General features: G+C 39.9%; 1 protein-coding gene across 4 annotated transcripts in view; it reads right to left on the bottom strand.

The window, feature by feature from the left end:
* The window catches only part of UBAP2 (ubiquitin associated protein 2), a 93082-nt gene that overhangs the window by 56957 nt on the left and 12697 nt on the right, over positions 1 to 23428 (bottom strand). For all 4 annotated transcript variants that reach the window (XM_037373117.1, XM_037373118.1, XM_037373119.1 and 1 more), the window contains exons 2-6: positions 15107 to 15246; positions 10989 to 11066; positions 9253 to 9363; positions 5202 to 5355; positions 3376 to 3453 (exon numbers count right to left, since the gene is read on the bottom strand). In XM_037373117.1, coding sequence (XP_037229014.1) covers positions 3376 to 3453; positions 5202 to 5355; positions 9253 to 9363; positions 10989 to 11066; positions 15107 to 15205 — 520 coding nt within the window. In that variant the 5' untranslated portion in view covers positions 15206 to 15246. The remainder of the gene's footprint in view (positions 1 to 3375; positions 3454 to 5201; positions 5356 to 9252; positions 9364 to 10988; positions 11067 to 15106; positions 15247 to 23428) is intronic.

Raw genomic sequence — 23428 nt, 5'->3', positions numbered from 1 at the left:
AAGTGGGAAAGAACAGAGGAACAGAAGTAAAAGCGAGAAATCCCTTTTCACTTTGCAAACCAGGAAAATTGCTATACATAAATCTGTAACAATGTCTAAGCTGAATCAAGTCCAAAAGTTCATCTACCTGCCATCCCATTATCAGCTATGGTCAATTAGATACCTAGCGAAGGGTACACGAACCAAAACCCCAGTGCAGTTTCTCTGGACACTCTCCTGGTCTTCAATCACTTGTGGCTCAGACTTCCTCAGACAAAGATAATTTATGCACATCAAAACTCTCAGTGGTTTTTCCTTTTCTTGCTATGGTTCTTTTTTTAGGATGAAATTGTCAAGTCCCTCTGTGTGTAAATTTTCAGCACCTACAATACCTTATTGAAAGGAGTTCCTCAGGTTAACTACATGTATGAAGAACCACCTCCACAAGTTCATTCTGAACCTGTAACCCACTGATTTCATTTAATATTCCCTCATTTGCATACTTGCTTGGAGTGATCAGTTGATTTCCCCACAGAAGTTTTACAGATCTCTACGCCCACTCAGCCCTCGCAGAGAAGTCCGAGTCTGCTTGTACCTTACACTCCATCAATGCAGTCTTCCCAGTACCTTTAAAAGCCTTTTCTAGCTCTACTACACCCTCTTCAACACAGGGTGGAGGACAGTGGGACAACCACAGCTGCACTTGAAATTGAAGATGGGAGAACAGTAAAAGACAGCAGCATAAAAATAAAAATTGTGCCTGTAAAGGTTGTCAATTTCTATATAACACTGCAGCTGATTAAATCACAAATGAGGAAATGTTTCTAGAGCTGACAATCCTGAAGACATAATCACTTCCTCCATAATTCCTGCATGAGATTCCATTTCAGAGAGTTGCAAATCCTTGCAATACCGACACACAAATAAAATCACTTTGATGCAATCGCTATTCATCAACATTATAGTATTTTTTTATATCTAAATTAAGGTCATTCAAGAAATTCACAAGACACACAGATAGGAAGGCCATTTAAAAAAAAAAAAGAAATTCCTTTGCTCCTTTCCCAGCCAAAGTTTATATCCTTCGTTTAGCAAGCAAAAACTAAAGGCAGAGCAATTCCACTTGGGATGTATCCTGAAACACATCCTGTGATGCGTTTTTGCTTTCTGTGAATCAGTCGGTAACATATACTACTTCAAACCCCTGATCTCCTGTATACCAGCAACCAGTGGTGTTTGTACACTGTATGCCTACTACCCTATAAAGTTGCAAGGAAAGTCATGCAGTCATTATTGGCAGATCTACTGCACAACAAAACGAGTACACCAAGGCTGAAATACTCAGCATCAGGATTTTTCCCCCCTCAGTTAACAGCCCATTATCACCCCAGTGTCAAACACATTTCTGCTATTTTCAGTGCATATAATTTCTTAAAATTAGATTGTTTTACAGTGAAGCAGTAGTGTAACAGCCCAGCAAACCTCCCCTAGAAAGCAGCTAGTGAGAGAACTCCAGCCTGAGAAGGCAGCTTAAGATAGAGAGAGGGAGTGTGCACCGTTCAGGTATTAGCCGACCCCTAATTTTGTATCCAGTGCCTACATTCCCACACACACGCACTCTGCATGAAACATTTCTAATAAAGGGTTCTGTGGTGATTACCCGCAATCTATTTAATTTCAGCTGAAGTGTATTTGACTACTCTGTGTGATAGAAAAGAAAGATTACTGAATGAAATGGCAGGAAGCTTGCTTTTATTATTTCTACTAATATCCAGAGAAAGAATGCCATGCACCCCTGAAATACTGAGAAGCTGAATTACACAGCTTTATACAAGTCCCTGCAGATTTCAAGGGCTTGCATTATAAAATTAAATTAGGTATTTCCTGCCACAGAATACACACACTTGCAATATAATGATCCTGAAGTCATTCAACAGGTGTATCACAGGCAGTTGAGAACACTTCATTAAGATACCTTGCTCTCATGAATGTACAGTCTAAAATATTTGGTAGACAGATACAGTAATACTATGTACACTAAAGCCAGTGAACAGAAATTGATAGAAGTTGTCCCTATTTCTTCAGATATGTCAGTTAGATCTACTGATTATGTGCTTTCACTTGAGACACAATATTCACCTAGAGCTACAGTGCTGACAACAGAATCAGTGTATTGTTCATAAGGTTACGAAGCAAATGGTAGGCTGCATTTGAAATTAACCTTTTAAGTTTCACCAAATATTAAAAAAATCCTACCTTTATATTTAAAATTTGAGTATAAAAGATTTTATAAAACAAATACTGAAAGACTTGCTTTCCATCTATTAACAGTGCTAACATACCAAAAACTGTGGCTGTGAACTACACCACACCCTCCCTTGCAAAGTGACCTCTCTGCACACACTGTTCGGTATTTGCTGATTCATAGGCACAATCCAGTCATTCTCACAACCCTCTGTAAGCTACATGTCCTTGCATCTTTCCACTCCTTCAAGATGTAGATCTTGAAACAATGAAGTTAGACGTTGTCTTTAATGTCTTATTACCAGGTATGCCAAACAGAAAGGAGTCCTCGGAGGGCAGAATTTTTCATGCGTCAGACATAACTTATTAAGTACATTAACTCTCCTGTGCACTTAATTTAACTCATTTAATACCCACTTCACACAATCTGTGCTGTACCTACGTTACTCACTTTCATTCCTCCTGCTCTAAGAAAAAACAACCCTCTTTCCACTCAACCTGTGGAAATGCAAACCAACCACATCCCTTGATTCCACAAAAAAACCATTATCAATATCTTTCCTATCTCTTCTACAGGAAAGGATCAGGATTATACGTAAGACTTCACAGTATTCTTTTTCCACAGTTGTTCTTATCAATGTTTTCATGCCAAATTCCTTCTCATCAAGAAGTCTCTAAGGTGGCTTGTACTTTCTCTGACTGGCTAGCAAAAACAGAAGGAAGCTTGACAACCAGATGCACCCCAAAGAAACAGCCCAAGCACACATGAAATCCCTCCCCAAGAGCCATACGTATGGAATCTTATACTCTCCTGCTGCCAAGGTACGTCCTGAGGAGCCCAGTGCACTCCCACTCAGAGGAAGCTGCCATGAGTCAACCTGAGAGAACAGCTCTCCACAGCCAGGCCACACCACCCTGCTGCACAGGGAATTACCATAAAGGTGGTTTGTGTCAATTCTTAGTCATTCTGAGACCAAGATATGACAAGGGGTAAGGGAAGGGTATGTACCTAAATTAAAAGTGGCTGAAGTGCTTATAAAATCAAAGGATAAACAACAAATGCTTAACCAGAAGTGTTTGAAGAAAGAAATGGGAGCGTTCCAGTTAGGACATGAAATCAGTGCCAGTCCCACAGCAATGCCACCATCTCACCTCTCCCACGGCCACGTTTTCCACGGTCTGAAGGCCTGTCTCCTTGATTGTTGTCCACTCCATTCTCTTCAGCTCTAACTGTGGAGAGAGGACAGCTTAAGAGAAGCTTAAGAGAAGCTTTAGAGACTCATATAGGAGACAATACAGCTGTCTGTTTAACCTGAACCCCGAAAGAAATGCCAAGTTTTTAAAGCGTGATGGTCAACAGGTCTGTCACCTCCCTTCGTTGGGGGCCTAGCTACAAGCAAGTTACATTTAATTCGCACTGAACAATTACGAAGCAAAATATCTAGTAAGAGAGAAACACTCCCCAGCAGACAAACTTCAGCTTCTGGGTTTGGGATGAGGTGGGGTGAGATGGAGTGTTCTGCAGACTACACTGTTAAAATGATTATGGCCTCACCTCTTTAACAAGGCACAAAATACAGCTGCCTCACACTACGCTTCCTTGATAACATGCTGGGTGGTTACAGTGAAAAAATAAGGGATAACCAAAAACACCAGTTTCTTCTCCAGTCTGTCCATACCACAACGCTGTGCAACCAGGAAAACTTAAAAGAACCCTCCTCTATCAAAATCAGAGGGATGGCAACAGGGTGAAGGTGAGGCATTGTAAAAATAATGCAACTATTTTGTGGAAAAATCCTGAGGAAATACTCAAAGATGGCTGGCTCCTTGAAGGGAGAAAAAAAAAAAAAAAAAGACTGGCCACTTAAAACACTGCTGAGATTTTGTACTGCACAACTTTTCCTAATGGCAGCCACAATATTAATGCTCGGACATTAAGCTAGGAAGAGAATATCAAGATTTGGTAACCATCTGAAAAATCTTTAATTCCACTTCACAAAGACAGATAAGCAGCATCTGGCTCTGACAAAAATGTTGCCCCTCACTTTCACTGTGATGGGTCTGATTTCAATTTGTTCTAAACATCGGTGCAAATTTTATTAATATTTTTCCTGTCTTGACGCTACTCTACAAAGATTCACAGCGTCTTCATTGACACAACGTTTCAAAAATGAATTGAGGAGGTGGGTAATATTGTAAATATTTTCCCCGCTTTTAAGTGAAAGTTAAACACACTGTTTTCATTCCAGTTTCTCTGCTCATCTGTCACTGTTGCGTACAACCCTTACAGGCAATGAATACAGCTTTGATACTGCTGATAAAACTTAAGTGAAAAAAGCAGCATGGATCTAGTGGTGAACTAATGTGATTCTATGTAACTTGGAAACATCAGTTTGCTCTTGTACAATGTACTATTGCAGACCTATAAAGTCTGGCAAATTTCAAAATGTTTCAACTCAAAGAATTTTCTCTGTTGTAGAAACTCACCTTTGGTTGGCTTATGTGAGTAATATATGCTAAAGATTAATAATGATCCCAGTCTTCTCATGCCCCTTATGAGAAGATGAGAACATCTTCAGGTTCTCCCCCTCATAAAAGGAGATGAAGTCAAAGCTGGATAATTTTTTCATTAAAAGAAACGAAAAAGTGTATCAGCTGCGCAGCGGCATACTTGCTCTCAAGCAGTCTTACAAATAGTCAATTCTAAAACTTGCACCAAGAACAGCAACTTGTACAAGATCAACTAATGAAAAAAGGACAGAAATTTAAATTAAATTGAGCATCTGTGAACAGGCACAGACCATCCCAAAGCCTCCTCATGTAGACAGATCAGGCATACCTGTTACACAAACGAGTTATGATCCCTTCAGCACTGAGCCATAGCTCAGATGGACTTTACTCCATTAAGTACTTGCCCTTAGCCAGTTTCAGCTGCAAGAAAAGCACCTGAATCTTTAAAAATGAACCCCTGTACGTACACTCTCGGCCACGGCTGCCTCCTCTTCCCCGTCTGTTGGAAATTCCCCGTCCGCGACTCACTTCTCTGTCCCCTCGTTTTTCTCTGTTCTCTTTGTTTTCTGAACTTTCCTTTCCAAGGCTTTTCTTCTTTCCCCCTACAGTCTCCCAAGAAGTCTATTTGGGTAGAATAGAATTAGATACAAAAGTCAAAATGGAAGAGACAGCTCTCAGTGCATATCTCCACCTCACACCCTTCCAGTTCATGGTAACAAACAGGTATTTGCGTAACTTCACATATGTAATACCTTGCAACTACACTGATATAAATGGAAACAGGCCATATTTTTGGGAAGAGATGAGAAAGAAACAAGTTTTAGAAGTTGGATTGTTTTATGGAACGTAAAAAACCCAAATATTTCTGGCTGTAATGGACTTTTACTAGTTCAAGGAAGCCTAGATACAACCACAATGCAGAAAATCTGCAAAGCAAGCAACACTTTTCCTCTCAACTACCTCCATAAATCTAGCAAGAGAGCATGCACAGAGCTATCTTTTTCTCCCAAGGAAATGAAAAAATGCTTTTAAGCATCATTGAACAAGAGACTGATGAGAGTAAGTATGTGGCCAAAAGCGGGGGGTGGGGGTGGGGAGAAAAACCATTACCCAGACACACTAGAATTCAAGCACCAGGACACAGAATGGTAGAGTAACAACCTGGGAAAACTGGGGCCATGGTAAACCAGACCATCCACTCCGAACAGCTACAGCTCATCACACACAGCAAAACACAGGAAAAACTATGTCTAAACAAGACAAGGGACCAAGGTCCAAACATCAGACTTCAGCTTTAATATTAAACTCCATCTTTAAAATAAATTCAAGGATCATATCAGACCCATATCTGTAGGAGTTGAAAATAAAACTACTAGAACACTTGCTAGGAATAGCACAGCAACCCACATATTATGCAATTGCATGGTTAGTCTATTAAGCAAAGCAAAGATGAAGAAAGGTGTTATTTGCAAACCATGAAGGTGGCAGACAGGTGTCCTGTGTATGTCCCCATCTCTAGAAGCTAAGTGCCCATGTAAGGTATTTAAGCAGGAAATCTGCATATCTAAATAAGGTGCCATCAGCTGTGAGGTACTACATAAAGCCCCAACCTCTGACAGGCACCAGCATCAAACAAAAAAGGTTGGCTATCTTCTAGGTCCTGTCCTGTCTCCTCTCAACTCAGGCAACAGTAACTCAGAAGCCCCCACAAGGCAGGCAATGACCAGCTAGCCCAAGATGCCTAGAACTGAGAAAAATGCTGTTGAGAAAGCAGGTCACAAAGCAGTTTACAAGTATAAACTCAATGGTTCAGAGTCTGCTTTGAGAGAATAAAAAGTTAAAAGAATGGTTACTCTCTTGGGTTTTGACGTGGTATAGGTGAGAAACAAGGCTGAAATCGCTTCTCAGTTTCGTTTCCAGTATACAGAACTACACCACCATCAGCCAACTTATATGAAGCACAGACAGAATGGATTTGAAGTACAAAACTATGCATTTGGGCAACACCATATTAGCTGTGCCACAGAAAACAGTTTGCACCAGTAACTTTCACATGGCTTCACCTGCTGTTGCCTGCGTAACTGCATTATACATTAAAAACATTAAACACTCCTAGAGCTTTAGAAATACTTCATAGGAGGAAAAATAACTGCACTGACAACTGAAGAATGAAGTCTATATAGTTCAGAATACACTATTTCAGTGATAGGCACGGTGCCTTCGACCATTTCAAGAAATACCCAAAACTGGATGATCCTGCAAAGTTTAAGAGTAAGCAGCCTCTCCTTAGTAATGTTTTACAAGATTTGGGAAGGATCAGTAAAAGGATGACTATGAAAACATCAGATCCATGCTTTCCCACAATGTAATTCTGAGGAAAGCCTTGAGAAGTTGGGCATGTCCTTTAAGACAGAGGATGCTGCTACCTCTGAGCATGGGAATCCATCACAGACTATCGAAGCTGTCTGGTTTTCTAAGGGAGCTAATTGACTACAATTTCAGCTGACAATGCCTGAGGCAACCCAAATGACAGTTGTGAGCCTGACCTTTGAAAACATCTAACAGAAGCTTGCTTGCTGGCCTAATCTTGGAAGGAAAGAAGAATAATCTGAAAGGGCCCCTTTGTTCTATCTTCAAAGGTATAGGAAATAAAACATATTCAGGCATAAAAGGATCTTACGCCTGTAGGAAGTTAAAAGACTAGAAGTCTTGAGCAAAGAAACATGCCCTTCTCTACTCTCATCCACATGCCTCTGTCTGTGCAAAGCCCCTGTCACAACTGCTGCAAGTGAAAAATCTTTATAAAGCATAAATACTAAATCATATAGTATAGTATAATCATAAAGCATAAAGCCTTAAAGATCATAGCATTAAAAAAAAAAGAAAAAAAAAAGACAAAACTGGCAAGAGCATTAGTTTACAAACAGGCATTCCAGTTATCACTCCTTGCGCTCTAATTCCTCAAATAGCATAGGCACATCTTACAAATGAGGTAAAAAAAAAACTTCTAGTGTATCAAAGCAGAGTAAATCTAGAAAAAGAGATTTGGGAATCCGCATTCAGAACTAGTACTACTTCTGTTTCCAACTTCGCATCAAATCCTGTTAAACTGTTCTGTAAAATAATTGCCTTAAAACAAACCCTTCAAGTTGGAAGACCACAAACTTCCATAAAGAAAAATAAATTTCTTCACAACCTTCAATTAATACTCCTTCCTCCCTGAGCCCCTTAAGTTCTCTGTATTTGTTTCTAAGTTACATTTTGTCTACAGAGAGCAGTGGGTTCAGAGGGACTTATCAAAAGACCAGAACATGTGGATATATTGCTTCTAATTGGTAAATGAGTTCAGAAATTTTCTTCCACGTCATGATCACTTCTAACAATCTGCTAAAGTAAGAAGAAAGCATTTAACATTATCTACCAACCAGAAAACTGTTTTCAACCAGAAAATGGCAAATATAAGAAGTACAGGAGAACACAAAACCAGCGCATTACCAACACAGATTTAATCGAGATGCTCTCTTCTACTCCAAACTTGCCAGCTTGCTCAGTATTATATATTTCTGTGTTTTAAATTACCTCAACTCTAATAAATGAAAGGGGATAGAAAAGAAAGTCCCCTCAGTCAGAATGGTATGTGTCCTAGAACTGGGGGGTGGCGGGGTGTCCTTATTAACAATAAGCCAGAGCACACATCCTGATAAACCACAGGAAATACTGAACGTTCAGCATTAAGAAAGGAAGTCAATTTTCTTTCCCAATTTAAATGAGATGGAATCTAGTTTACTGCCTCAGATGACCTGTTAAGAAGTCCCTCCAGCAAAAACTTCAACCACAGCAAGACATACTTTCCTGGTATCTCTTGGGGTAAAAAAAGAAATCGCTCTGTGCAACATTCTAAGCAACATTATTTGTTGTTGTATACACATTGTTTAGTATCCTCTTTCTGGTTTTCAATGAAGCCATGCAGAACAGCAACAGGGTGAAAGAAGCAACTACTTGCTGTATCCTCTTCTGCCATTAGTAGCGTTGTCAGTGTAACTTTCAGATAGGAAACCTCCTCCAGCTTCCATTCCAGCAACACAGCCCTACAGAGTTGTGAAAATTAATGTATCTGCCTGCCCTTTTCGCTTACAAAGACTGCCCTTCCTGGAAACACTTAGACTCAGGTCTCAGGGTTGTGGAGGTGCTACAGAGTAACTACAAACATTGCAGCAAAAAACAGGCCCACATCTGACAAAGCACTGAGTTCTGATACAGAGTTAAAATTGCTGCATGTAAATAAAAGCCAAATGACTCTGCAACAGACCAGCTGAACACCCACAGCATTTTCAAAGTTCAGCCTATTCTAAGGCATGCATGCAGTAGAGAAGCTGCCCCAATCTCCATTTCCTTCTAAAGAATTTGAATAGAGATGTGGTAATTAAAAGCTACTGAAATATGACTTTCCCAACTTCTTTCAGAAGTAGAAAGATGCAGCAAGCTGAAAGAGCGGTTTAATATGAAGTAAAATCTTACCGTGTCTGAACTTCCTTCCAGCAGTATGTTGATTGCTCTGTTCACATCCCCATTACAATCATGTAGTGCCACTATGCACTCATCCTGGTTTTTCCCCGTCACTTCCATAAGCTGGCAGTAAAAGTCAGACAAGTTAAAATATCTACATTATCATCATAACAAAACAAAGAGTTAGTACCACCACAGATTCCAAGAAAGTACATAGCTATGGTGTCAGAGCAAACTGAAATCCTAAATAAAGGTATCTGTATTTTACAGATCTGCTTGGGATTTAGAACAGGCAGGATGAAACATAAACTAAATGGTAATCAAGAAAGCACTCTCTTTCACACTTTTTTTTTTTTTAACCGCCCCCCTCCCATTCATGCTTGCTGCAAACGCTGTTACTCCAGATAGCAGCATATGAGGGTAAAGAAGCAAAAGACCAGGACAGCTCCAGGATCATCCTATCTCCCTCCCTACCAAACATCCCTCTCTTTATCCCACTGCATGAGAACAGACATAAGCTAAGCCATGGCAGAAAACAGATCTGGAAAAATATCCAGACTAAGGAAAAAGTTATTTTTCAGTCAGATCAGCTGCCTCAATCCGCTTCAACATAAGACCACACAAAAGGCGTAAACAATGGCTACTCAAGGAGAACTAGTACTGAATTATGCTCCTTGGACCTGCAGTGCACATCCTGAGGAGTGTGGGATGGAAATAATCACGGTCCGTCATGGGACATCCAGCAACTTCACCCGAAGAAAAACTACATAAGCTAGCAATATATATGCACAACGTAAAGTATCAGAGATTTCCTATGCACAACTTAATTCTTATCCTTTCACCCGTAGACCCACAGGCACTATTGATGGGGGTCCTTCAGGAAGTGTAAGGCTTCAGTTCTGGCACAGCAATGGAACAAGTTTATAACAAGAACAACAAAAAGTATTTAATGTTTCAGAGGAGGTTTTACAAAGGAAAATAAATCACGAAACCTGCTCCTCTACTGCATTAACGCATTCATGCTAATTCTTCTCTCCTTCTGGGTGTACTCCTAGGTTCTTTGTGAGTTGCAATGTGTTTACTAGGACAAAATACCAACACCCACAGCAGAACAGGGACTCGGATTCTCAGTACAGCTTGAATTAATGGTCTGACCTACAACTGAGTAATGGAATCTTGAGCGTCTACACCCAAAACTCAGCGTGGTAGAAGAAATGGTGTGAGACTTCATTTTCACAGCATAATTCTGTCATTTTAATGCATACACAGGTCTGGGAGGTCAGATATTTTTTTTAAAAATAACACTTCAATTCATCTTCAAGCTATGATTAGATTTTTACTTTTCCTGAAAAACAGCAAATATAGGTTACATAGGTTACATTTTTCCCATGTATATGTACATGTGGACAAGTTGAATGCACTCTTTATTCTGACAATCATTAAGCATCAGGACCATACTAGGCAGATACATTCTGAAAGAGACATCGGTACAGATGAGTTCTGGCTTAAAGGGTTATTTACAAAGGAAAATACACCAATGTAACAATACATCCAGAGCTATATTACCACACAACTTCTCGTAAAAAGACTTTACAGTGCAATAAGAACACCTTTTCCTAGTTAAATTTACATCCTTCTGGAAAAGGTTTCATCTGAATCAGAAACAGATGCTCTAGCTACAAAATGTAAGCCAGTTTTGGAGCACTTTATTGCAGGGCAAAAAAAGATCTGTGCCGTAAGAAACATACTTGTTTCACTTTATCTTCAAAATCTGCATCGTTCTTATCGTAGATCATCTGAGCAAGGCGAATCTGTTCTGCTGTTGCCTGAAAAATGCAAACATCCAATAAAGTACACAAAAGATAACATATTTTTAAAAGTATCTCCTAGCATCAGTGTATTTTTTTCCTCCAGATTCTCAAAAAGAACATGAACAAGCACAGAGGTGCTATGCAGAAGGGATTAACATCTCCTCTACCACCATTTTATAGTTAAAAAGTTGGGTGGGGCAGAAGCAATTTCAACAGATTCTAATGTGTCTGAACCACACTTAAAGGTCACCACATAAATAAGCCAATCATATAATAAAATAGAGACTTTACCATAGAAGCATATGCTTTGACATTATTACCCTTACTTTTACTCAATATCTACCACTCCAGTTACAACTTTTACCATAACAAACTGGCCGTGGTATTTCTAAGTTAATCACATCTCTGATAACTCCTGCTCACATCATCTTCCACAACTCTTTGAACAACCTGACCGTAGTTTTATGAGCACTTAAAAAGAGACTGAGTCGTGCCTCAAGATTTTGCCTGTGAACAGCTGCACTTTCTTTATAAGTGAATATTGGTCTCTGAAAACTGCTAAAGGATCTTGCTATTGATGAAATATTTGGTACTCCTGTAACATTTCTGGACCACAAATCTGTGCTGACAACTTCTCCAAAAGCTGAAAGACTAAAATGAATGGATGCAGTAACGTGCCATAAATACAAATGAGCTATGGCTGCCCCAGAGAGAAAGCAACTCCAGAACATTAATGTCACATCATACAGACCATTCTTAATAGCATGGCATTTGCAGTCTACTTGAACTGCACTGCCATGAGAATAACAGAGATAACTGCTACATGACCCTGGACATAGCTTGATTTTTGCTCAAACAGAAGAGGCTGCCATCTCATGCTAGAGAAGGCTGAAGAGAGCCAGGACCCAAAATGTGAGTTTACGTGCTGCAGAAGACTTCTTCATTGAGGAGGGGACCACCATATCCACTGAAATTCTTGGCAGAAAGGATTCATCCTGGGCAGCTGGCTGAACCTCACCTTGCACAGTCTCACTTCACAGGATACCCACATGAAATTCTATGCCTCACAAGTTCAGACTTAATCAGCCTCAAACTGCTTTGCTTTTGGAGCTTACCACAAATACAGCTCTAGAGGAGGTTGCCAAGTGTAAATGCTGAGAAGAGTCTAAAAATTACTACACCGTACACCACCAGCTGCTTATTTTCTGAAAAGCTACTGCAGCTTTCCCAGTTCCTTGAGGGAAAAGACATTTGCTGTTCTCAGAGGCGATGTTCCAAGACAACTGGCATTTGCAATGAAGTACTCTGCACTACTTCACATTTTCAAAGCGTCATCTGACAGCTTAACACGTCACTCCACCCAGTATCAGAGAGAGGAGCCTGCTCTTGAACTCCCCATGCCAGTCACAGTGCCACCCTCCACAGAAGCCTCCTCATCAGTGTGATGCTCTGTACAAAAAAGCCTACTCTTGGTGTCTCCTGAGAGCTCAGCAGAGAGAAAAAATAAAGGTTTGCTGGTTTCAGGAATTAAGCCTTGTTGCTCCATCTTCTCCCTATGACTTCAGGCTCCTCAGGCCCATTGCAGCTTTTAAGCTAGTGAAGAGATTTCCTTTGAAGATATCCAAAGTAAAAACATTCAGGCAATGTAATTTCTATAGTGACATGATGGCATATTTAACCAGAAACAGGAAGCCATTAGATCCGTTTTTATATAAACCAACTTTTTGATTCCACATTAGAAGACAAATATTTATCAATTTTTTAACAGTATGAAATGTGTGTCAGTAAGTTCAGTTTTCCTGTGTAAGCAGAGAGCTTAGAAACAAGTAGGTGCAATATCACTAACAGTTATGCCAGTGGATTACACCCAGATGGAACTGAAGATTCAGAAGAAAAAAAACGACAACAAAAACCCACAAAACGTCTTTACTACACAAATATCAAGTCAGTGTCACAAAGTTTTGGTTTGTTTCCCAGCAAGTGGTTATTCTTTATTTTTAAGGCACCATCATTACAAGTAACATTGTAGCATCCTATACAAGATTATAATTAAGTTTTGACTGTAACTAAGAAAATATTAGCATCTTAAGACAAAAAATTTTATCAACCTTACAAGATACATTATCTTTGCAGCGTAACAGACTAAAGGAAATTTTTAACTAACAACTTCAAACTACCAGAAAACAGAAGTGTGCAAAACACAGAATTAAGTGACAGTAATAAGCCCAGGTCTTATAAGAAAGTGGTATATCTATTATCCAGACACAATGCAAAAGAACTGTGATATTTCTTCTTAAATAACTTAAACGATGATTAATGTGGTATTATGACAATGAAATCTCCATTTGGGAAAGCAACTTTATTCTGCACTCATAAAAATTAATCAGTGGTGATTAAACAGTAAAATCCCACATGTTTCTGTTGATCTGTAAAGCCTGACTAAGCAGGAAGGTCTACCTGATATCTAAAAATAAAGCAGTGGTGCACTGAAACATAATTGCTGTATATTAAATAACCATCTTTTTCAATCAAATTGACCAAACCAGTTATCTACTATGCAAGAAGTGGAATAAGCAGAAAAATGTAGTAAAAGGTCTGTAAGGCTTAACACTTACAATGAGTCACACAGGTTGGAAAGATTCTCCAGTGACAACTCAGTGCAACCTCCCGCTGAAAGCATGTCCCATCAGAGGAGCTGCTTGGGGCCAGACAGAGACCCCATATCTTCTCTTAATTCATGACCATGTTCATGGTAAACAATTTTTTTCCCTTTTAAAAGCTAGAATTTCCAGTGCTCCAACCTATGCCATTGTCTCTCTGAGAAAAGTCTGGCTTCATCTTTCCTATTCCCTTTCATGAGGTATCTGAACAGATGATATGACCTTGCCTTGCCTTCTTAAGGCTGAGCAATCCAGTTCCCTCAGCCACCACTCATTCATCCTGTGCTCCAGCCTTTCAACCATCTTCGTAGCTTTTTGCTGGACTTGCTCCCATCTGTCAATGTCTGTCTTGTGCAGGGAATCCAAAACTGGGCAGAATACTCCACTGCTGTCTTGCAAATGTCAGAAAAGAGGAAACCACCACTTCTGTCAACCTGCTAACTACACTCCTGCAGCCTTACTTATTTTATAAAATAAAAACAAATTCAACTTCATCTGTTGAAAGTCACTTTCTAAATCCACACATTAGCATGAATCACCACTATGCAAAGCACTGCAGTGCAAGGAGATAAGGGCTTGAGGTCACATAATTAATACTGTTCAAAACAAACCAAGACCCCCTCCATGTTAAAAGATCAGTCTGAAAGACAATAAAAGACAATTTCCCAAGGGAGCACCTCTAGACTAATGAACTCTCTGCCAGCAGAGAACTGAGGCAATTCTTGAATTGGGTCCAATTTTGAGAGGTACCTGACAAGAGAATAATGTGTTCCCAGGAGCAGACATTTTGCACTCTGAAACCCAGACAAGCACGCGACTTTTGACTACTTTGCTGCTGAGAATCAAGACAATGGGTAGGAGCTTAATTTCAGTCTCGCAGATACTCAAAATAATTTCAATCCACTAGGTGATGATCCCCTTCATTTCACTTTCTGAGGACACTGCACAAGAAGTTTAGGACTTTGACTTGCAGATATGCTGAATCATGCTGTAAAATACAGCACGCACCTAATGAAGCTATTGCCACCCACCCACCCAAATTCCTCTACTGACCAGAAATCTTCTAGCATCAGGAGGCTGGCATATGGAACAGCTGAGATCTGAGGACACTGAGGTCAAAGAACAGAAATCCTGACACAGGTATAAGCACAGAATTCCTCACTGATGGGCAACGTTGCTGAAGAACATAAAGCTCCTTTTCAGGCAAGAATACAGGAACAATTTAATGCTATGCTGGATTACTGAGAAATTACAGCCAGGTATCAAACATACTCTTCCAGAAAAAGACCATGGCTTTTCCTCCCATGTTTTCTCAGTTTTTACTGACTTTGGGAAAAAATGCCTATCATTACATGCTCACTTTCAACTCAAAGAAGATTATATAGTATCACATACCTGTACTACTTGTTTCTGTGGTTGTGTTGGCTGTGTGGTTGAAATCTGTGTTTTGTCCCGAGTGCCCCGGGTACGTTCACTGCCCACTGAAGTCATCATATACAGTATATACAAAACAATGTATGTACAAAATAGAAAATCTGAAAGAAAAAAAAACAAACAGCATGAGTTAAGGCATGATTCATGATACTGATTCAACATCCAGATAATATACTAATGTAGCAGCTTGAACTCCTCCTGTATTTACCACGAGCTCTACATAGAGACTCCTGAGAAAGCAGCTTTAATATACTATTACTGGATATAATGCAGTCTTTACTGTAAATGGGGAAATGTACTGGGTAAAAAACATTTTTGTCAGCTGATTGCTATCTGTCTAGATCTGTACTTCCAGACAACATCTAAATCTCACAGCTTTTTCCAGTTATTTATATACAGACTTTGCTATATGCTGAAATTACAGCTGCATCACTCCTTACATTTATGTAATACCTGCTGTCTTGTTTTGATGCCTGGAATTTAACCACTCTCATACACTCTCAGAATATGCAAAAATCACATTCACAAACTAGGCAGTTGCTCTCTCTCCCCTACCATCAAACTGCTTTCCTGCACGTATACAGAGGTCATGGCCAACGCCCACTCTATTTCTCACCTCTCATTTATAAGAGAAATGATGATACTTACCTTTAAATCCAGCCCCTGTAGCCAGTATTTTTGTTTTGTTCTCCCTCATACTTAACAGAAAATATTTACAAAACTACCTGTTACTCTGCTTTAAACATACCCTTGTTGTTTCCAAAAGAAAACCCAAATCCACACACACACACATATCAATGCTATCCTGTTTGTGGCAGTCAGCTTTCACGCTCACTCATCCTCTAACACTGAGATTACTTTGAAACAAATTTACTAGCCCTGTACTGTGTTTGTACAGTATCTAACACACAGCCAATTGATGAGGATGGTTTATAGTAGTTATGGTAACTGGAAACAGTCTCAACTGGTCAGAACAGTCACAGTCAACTGCCTGGTTTCTATCCCCATGATACTAGGAAGTAAAACTGCACATTTAGGGAACAAAGGACAACCTCCAAGCAGTGCACCTGGGCAGAAGATGTGCAAGCAAGCAGCAAAACACTTTTATGGCAGCCCTAATGTATGAACATGCCTCAGCATGCAACTTATCAGGGCAGCAGCTCTGGTGCAAGCTGGCTATCACCAAGCTCAATGCACAATAACACTCAGATGAAGACTGAGTAGACTACTGTGATTGCATGGACAAGAATGTGTACTCAACAATTAAAAGTTGCAATGAGATGTTTCAGTTTAACACTGATTCAAGATGCTCAGGAGCCTCACCTAGAATCAAAGAGAAAATTTACTCCATTATCATCTAAATCTCCTCTTCACTTCAGAAATACATTTTTGTTGGCCAAAATTGAACCCCGACATTAACTAACACATAAAGAAATTCAAAGTATTCAATAAAGTCTGAGGAGAAAGTGTATTTCCCTGAACCCTTACATATTTAACAAGAAAAGGCCTGCCTTTACCAGGAACTGACTGTAGTATGAGCTGAATTGGAACACTGTGTTTCTCCAGCTTTATGAATATATTCACCAAAGCCAGTATGTCTCCCAGTCTTTTAAGGTAGTCTAACTTTTGTTGTCTTGTAAGCCCCAGAACACACAAGCATTCAGAACACTGTGCCTGGCACCCTAAAAGCCAAATACAATTAATACAGAGGTTATTCAAGCTCGTGGCAACATGTTTTATGGAAAGTGAAATATCAAGTAGATGTGGAAACACCCTGAACAGCAAGTTCAGAATTTATCACTGAGTACCTGGCCATGGCTGCCCACTGATATTTTAAACACATTATGGACAGACAGTCTTCAGTTGAGTTTGCAGTAGAAACTAATTTTGCTCTTTGTGTTGAAATCTGCTTTGGAAGCCTTGCTGACTGGATTGCCAATGTCTGAAAACTTAGGTTTGCAAAGATTAATAATGACCTTCAGGCTGGTTTATGTTGTTTTGGGGTGGTTTTCTGGGGGGGAGTGGGGGGGGTGGATGTTCCAAGTTGTCATCAGCTCATCACGATTTGAACCTAGCACAACAGGCAAAGAAAAAAAGCTCTGAACAGAGAACATGACATACAGCACTAACCTCTCTGAAAGGCAAGTTAACAGTTTCAAATATGATTTCCTGGAATTAACCAGGAATTAATATGATATAAGATATGTTGAGAAACCATAATTCCATTGGGTCTCAATTTGTTTTGCAGTTTCTGAATTAACATTTACACAGATTCTGGTACGTAGGAATTCTGACATACATTTCAATGCTATTTTCTGTAATTTCACCAAAGCTACTCCATATTTTTTGATCCATGTTTTGGACATAACAACAGTACACATACATTAAAACACAGAGTTTTCTGTCATTTGTAAAGCACACGCTGAACTCTAGCCTACACTTAGGATGGGAAGGCAACCTACAGTACCTGAAGAGGACTGTGTCTTTTCTCCCTCTCCTAACACCTATTTTAGAGTGTCTCTGTGCCATGTTTGTTTTTCAGGATGAAAGGATACTTTAAGGAAAAAGGCAGGCACACAAACGTCTGAAACACTCCTGGGGAATAAAGCAGCAAAGCAAGATCATCCTGCTGGTAGGAACAGAGCCAAACAACCTGAACAGTGTAACAGGATCTTTACAGATGACCCTCATCTTGCTGACCGTGCAGCCCACGAGGAGCACAATTTGGCACCAGGTCCAAAGCAGAAAGCCAGCAACGGGGAGAGCCTTCCTGACAGCAGTATGGACTTGTACTTCCTTCAGACAAGCGCAGAAACACACCCTCAGCTCAACATTCCCCATCAAGCCACGGCAAACATGCTATAACCCATTTCAGACACAATCCAATCTTCATAAAAGCACAACTGGCAGCTTAATATAAAGAGAGCTTTCAAAATAAAGCCATTTTATCTTCCCCTTGTTGGCTCCCACTACCTACAGGCAGCATCCAAACACAGCAACCAGCCCTGCCCTAGCATGCACAAGAAGCTGAAGGGTCCTGCTTCACCACTGCTGCTGCACTGACCAGGGAAACATCGCACCTCCCCGGCACAGGCACGCGCTGACACTTCACACCCCACCACACCTACCCTTTAAGGTACCAAAGCAGCAGGCAGAAGAGAGGCAGACAGCCATTGCCTCCAAATTACCATAGTGACTACAGTTTTGAGTGTTAAGTGGGATATTATTAATTAGTAAGATGGGGCTGAACAGGAACATTTCCTAGCCCGCAAAGTAGCTTCTTACTCTCTCCCATTCCTCATACTAAAGTCCGTTTGGCAGACTGTTGTCATAGCAATGGGCAGGCTATCACAAACTGATGAACTTAATTTTAATGGAAGATCAAACGAGGAAAGAAGATTTGAGAGGAAGACAACTCTTAATTAATATCTCTTATAAAGATAAAAAAAAAATAGTCAGACAAGCAGATGCTTCAGTTTCCACATCAGGGTCTGGCTCAGTGCAAAAGTCCCTCATTAGCAGTTAATATCTGACTTGACCACAACTTTAGTAAGGAGCCAAAACAGCTGTATTTTGAAGAAATAGATACACATTAAATGAAATAGACCTCTAGAGCACTAGCAAAAAAGGAGGAGAAAGCATTAGAGACTGGACTTCCCAGAACTGTTGTGCAAAGGTGGTCATACTTCCTTTCACGATAATGAAAAAAAAAAAAAAAAAAAAAGGCAGCACAAGATTGCTGTAAACCATTTTTTCCACTGATGTAATCTGGTACCTCCAGAGGAAGGTTATCTTTACTTCTATTTTAAAAACAAACAAACACAATGCCAAACAAAACAAAAATCTAAAAAACCTTGACCAGTAGTCAAGAAAATTGTTCAAGTACATTTAGCTCCTCAAGCTCTAAGAAATCCAAATATCAGGATTTCCTCATAAAGCAAATAACTAGACTTAAAAATGGAAAGCAAGAGAGGCATTTAAGAGCAAAATCATCCTCAAATCTCAATGTTTTGGGTTTTTTAGTGTTTCTTTCTGTACAGCAAGTTTAGCCCAAGAAGCTACACTGCAACAGCAGATACAGCATCATATAAGCCCTCACTAGACTGGTGATAGAATGGCAACAATTATTCTCGTTTCCAAAAGCAGTACAAAAGTATTGGTATCTCAACATCCAACTTTGCTGAAAAGACCAAACTCTGCTTCCTCCCAAAGCCTCCATAATGTTAAGTCTTATCCAACACATTCAGCTGGGGGTTTGCTTTGAATTTTAGAAGGAAAAGAGGAAGGCAAAAAAGAGGAAGGCAAAGAATTGAAGAATAAATGAATGCATATCAACACAAAAAGCATGTTTTTAAAGCTAATAATGTTTTCTTTGATTTTTTTGTTCAAGTTTCCTTTTGCAAGAAATCTAGTCCTTTTAGACTCAAGGTAGTCAGAAAAGCTAGGGATACACAGTACACAAATTGACTTGATAGGGTTGCAAGCCCTGCAAGACACAGTAAATCTATTGCTAAACTTCCAGGGACAGACCACGCACTGCAATACCACCTGACTTTCAAGAATCCTTCTGAAGTTCGATATTCAATTTCATCAGCTGAACAAAACATTTGCAGTTTCAATTCTTTTCCTGAGGCAGTCTCAAGAAAGTTTTTTTGTTGACTCTCTGGACAAGGATCTGTGATAAAGAACAACGCGAAGAAATCTGTGTGAACACCTTAAAAACGTGATAGCTTTTTTATACTCCAAACACAAACCAACTGACAAGGATTTCTCACAATGACAGGGCTGGGAAAGAGCTACAGGACACTGCCTCATGATGGCATGACCACTGTATATGTACAATGAGACTAGATTTTACTGCTATAGCAATAACGTGACATAAGGAAAAAAATCATGTCTGCAAAGCATCGATGTAATGCATTTCCCTCACGTGCTGTTGTCTGAAGTATCTCACCACCTTTACTACTGCTTGAAAGGGGAAAAAAGTTTGCAAGAGTCAGATGTTCCTCAGGAGCAGTGCTGATTACTCAGTGTCTGTACTGCCCCAAGCCAACAACAGTAACCTGGACTTACGGATCCTGGGAGGATTCATGTCCCACCTTATGATCTTCTACAGTAAACAGGAAAAATATTGATGGCCAGGAGTAGACCTGCATCACTGGCAGAATACCACAGATGAGAGAAATTGTACTATGTGTATGCTGTAACATTTTTCCAAGAAAAGAGGATTGCTGGGTGTGGACAGAGTACCAGCACAAACACATAAACTAACATATACACTTCCTGTTGTGTTAGCAAAGCACACCAAATAAACAATACTCTTACCCAGCTTTCTTAAAACCCACTGAGTTAACAGTTAAAATTATTATTCTGCCAAGTCAGTCTATAATTCGCTAAGAACATACCCTGATTTACAGAAATCAAAAATACCCTGTTACCAGCAAAAAACTGAATTCAAGCAGTAGCATTCCTAAGCAAATGTTATACAAAAGATGACAAAGAAATCTACGAATAGTTCTTACAAATAAAAGACAAGACAGCATTGCTTTGGAAAAGAAGTGTTCATCTACAAAGACTGGAGTTAGGCAAAGGCTGGTCACATACCCTGAGCCCCTCTCAAAAGCATGGTGTAAAAAAGGGGACCAAACAGTGCACATTTTCTGCACGCACTTATTATGGAAGTTAAGTAGTATCATTTAACATTATTTTTAAATAATCTTCTAATCTCATAATATCTATCTACACTATTATCCCAGTCTCTGCCTAGCATGTGTTTTACATTTTAGTATACACTGACGATTACTCTAGCTTTAATCAGTCTGCCAACTACACCCAATAAACATCCAGCAGACTTGCCCTCATAATTTCTTTATAAATACGCAAACTTCAGAGGCAACAAGTGCCCTTACTCGTTCTGAACCTTTTGAAGGAGGAATCTAGATTTCCCCAAATTCAACTTTCAGTACCATTAGAAAAAAAAAAAAAAATCACCCTAAAATCACGTAAGTCTAACCAATTTTCACCTAGGGTTTTTACCTTTCACACAACCAAGGCAATCTTCAGACTGCTAAAAAACTGGTTAGCAAAACCCATCCAGCTCGACGGTCATCAGAAGACAACACTGTCCAGTGATTCTGGACAATGTATTCTCATCTTTTGCTGCCTTTCTGCAAGAAGAATATTTCAGACAGCAACCGGCTGGACTCCCACATACAAAAAGAATAAAGTCTTGCTCCCTGTCCTAACTAATTATAAAGCCCCGTGTTTGCAAGGACCTGCAAGATGCACTCGTTACCAGTACTTACCATTGACTGTAATGGAATCTTACGTGACAGAGACCCAGTTTGACTGACTGCATGTTATTTTGTACGTAAGCACCACTCTCAGGAGTGGCAGAACTAGATTCTCACTAGACCATAACACAGACCAGACCACAGCTGTTGTCAAGAACTTAAAAAAAAAATAAAACAAAACTACCCTAGTCTACATAGAAATATAATATATAAAAAATGGGAATTCTCTAAGAAGCAACAGTCATGTGGATCCTGTGAGGAAGGGGCAACAACAAGCTCACTTTTGAAGTAAGTTTATCTGCTGAGGAGCATTTTAAGAAAAGCTCTGGCCTGTCTCAACATTCTAAGACCTGAGGAAATATTAAATACATGTTCCTGTCATCTTTGATGGAAGGAACTCATCTCTTGCCCTGTTTGCCCTGTCATTGAAAAGGCTCTTCTTACATGAATTCTCTCTAAAAGCTACCAAAGAAAAAGCAAATGTATTCCCACCACTGACTACACCATGCACTATCCTGAACCATCAGCCGACTTGGTGTTTTGGGAAGCACATGGAGACCACAGTAGCTCAGAGGTGGTTCCTGATGCTTGCACAGCCACACACAACCTGCTTCCTACTGCTGCATAGGAAAGGAATACCTCCACTTCCAAGTCCTCGGCTCTCTTATTTTCTAACCTAAAGCGATAAAACAAAACACTAGCCAAGCCAATACACATCATACTCACTCGTATTTCCACCACTGCTACATTCAGTGGTCAAGATCCATCAGTACTACAAATCTGTTCATACCTGATCCCCTGGGTTTGTGTCCTGCCCCCAAAAAAGGAAAAATGAACAAAGTAAAACAGAAGTGGTAAAGCTCTCAGCGTTTTCCCTCCTAAGGTTTCCTGAGTAGCATCCAGTGAAAAGGCACTACAGTGTCTACAACTTCCAACAAAACAGCAGCTAGCAGAACTACAGCCTAGTCACCCCCTGCAACAAATACTCGGTCTGTATTATACACCGCATTAACTAGGAGGCTTGAAAAAACATTAACTAGTACTTCATTTTAAATGAAAGGTTTGCCGCAGCTGAGGAAAAAAACCTGTACTAGCAGGTTTTTCAGGGTTGAAAATCATCACCCTCTGCAGCCAGAACCAGCACAGTCTTCCTGAAGCCGCAGACAAGTGGAGGATGGCCGAGCAGAGTTTGGGACCAAAAAAAATGTGACTGGAGTTTTAGTTCCCATTTGGGACCTGCTTGTGTATTCAATTCAAAGTTCAATCCCCAGAGCAGGTAGAACCCAAACAGTTTATTCCACTAAAACTTGCATTTCAGCTCACATCTAATACCACACAACTGTGAGCTGTCGCCAGAAATGGCATTCCTGCTCCCCTACTCCTTAACCACATAATACTGCTACTCCCCTTCAGAGTAATGACTGCAGCTGCAGAGGGAGTGGGTTCAGTAAGCTGACCCAAGAGCAAACTAAACCCTCTAAAACAAAACAGTGAGTCAGTTGAATAAGCTGATCCAGTGGAAAACTATGTAGCTATACAACTGCTGAATCTGACATGAGATGGGTATCAAGTCCACAAGGAAAGGGGGAACTTGCATTTCAGCAGCCATGCACAATTATAACATAGGTAAAATATGAGATTTCGATTTTGTTTTCCTGGGATCCAGTACAGCAAAACTTGATCCCAGTCGGGTCCTCTGCACGCAACAACAAAAATAAAATAAAAAAAAAAAAAGGGGCACCTTGTAGGTACTTTAAAAAAAAAAATCCCAGGAAGGGGATCTGCCAGCAGTGACTTTGAATATATCACTACCTTACAGCATACATATTCTTTTGATCACCAGTGGGAAAATAGAAACTTTTATCACCTTTACTGAGGAACACTCCTTAATGCCCAGCCTCTTAGATATCTGTTAGTATTCAGTAACTTGCAGTAAAGAATACACTTAGAAGAATTTAGATATGCTTCTGTCCAAACATGGGGAGGCTAT

Source organism: Falco rusticolus, chromosome Z (genome assembly GCF_015220075.1).
Source record: "Falco rusticolus isolate bFalRus1 chromosome Z, bFalRus1.pri, whole genome shotgun sequence".
Lineage (NCBI taxonomy): Eukaryota > Metazoa > Chordata > Aves > Falconiformes > Falconidae > Falco > Falco rusticolus.
The sequence above is the reverse complement of the archived record's forward strand: the minus strand, read 5'-3'. Positions and strand labels throughout refer to the sequence as shown.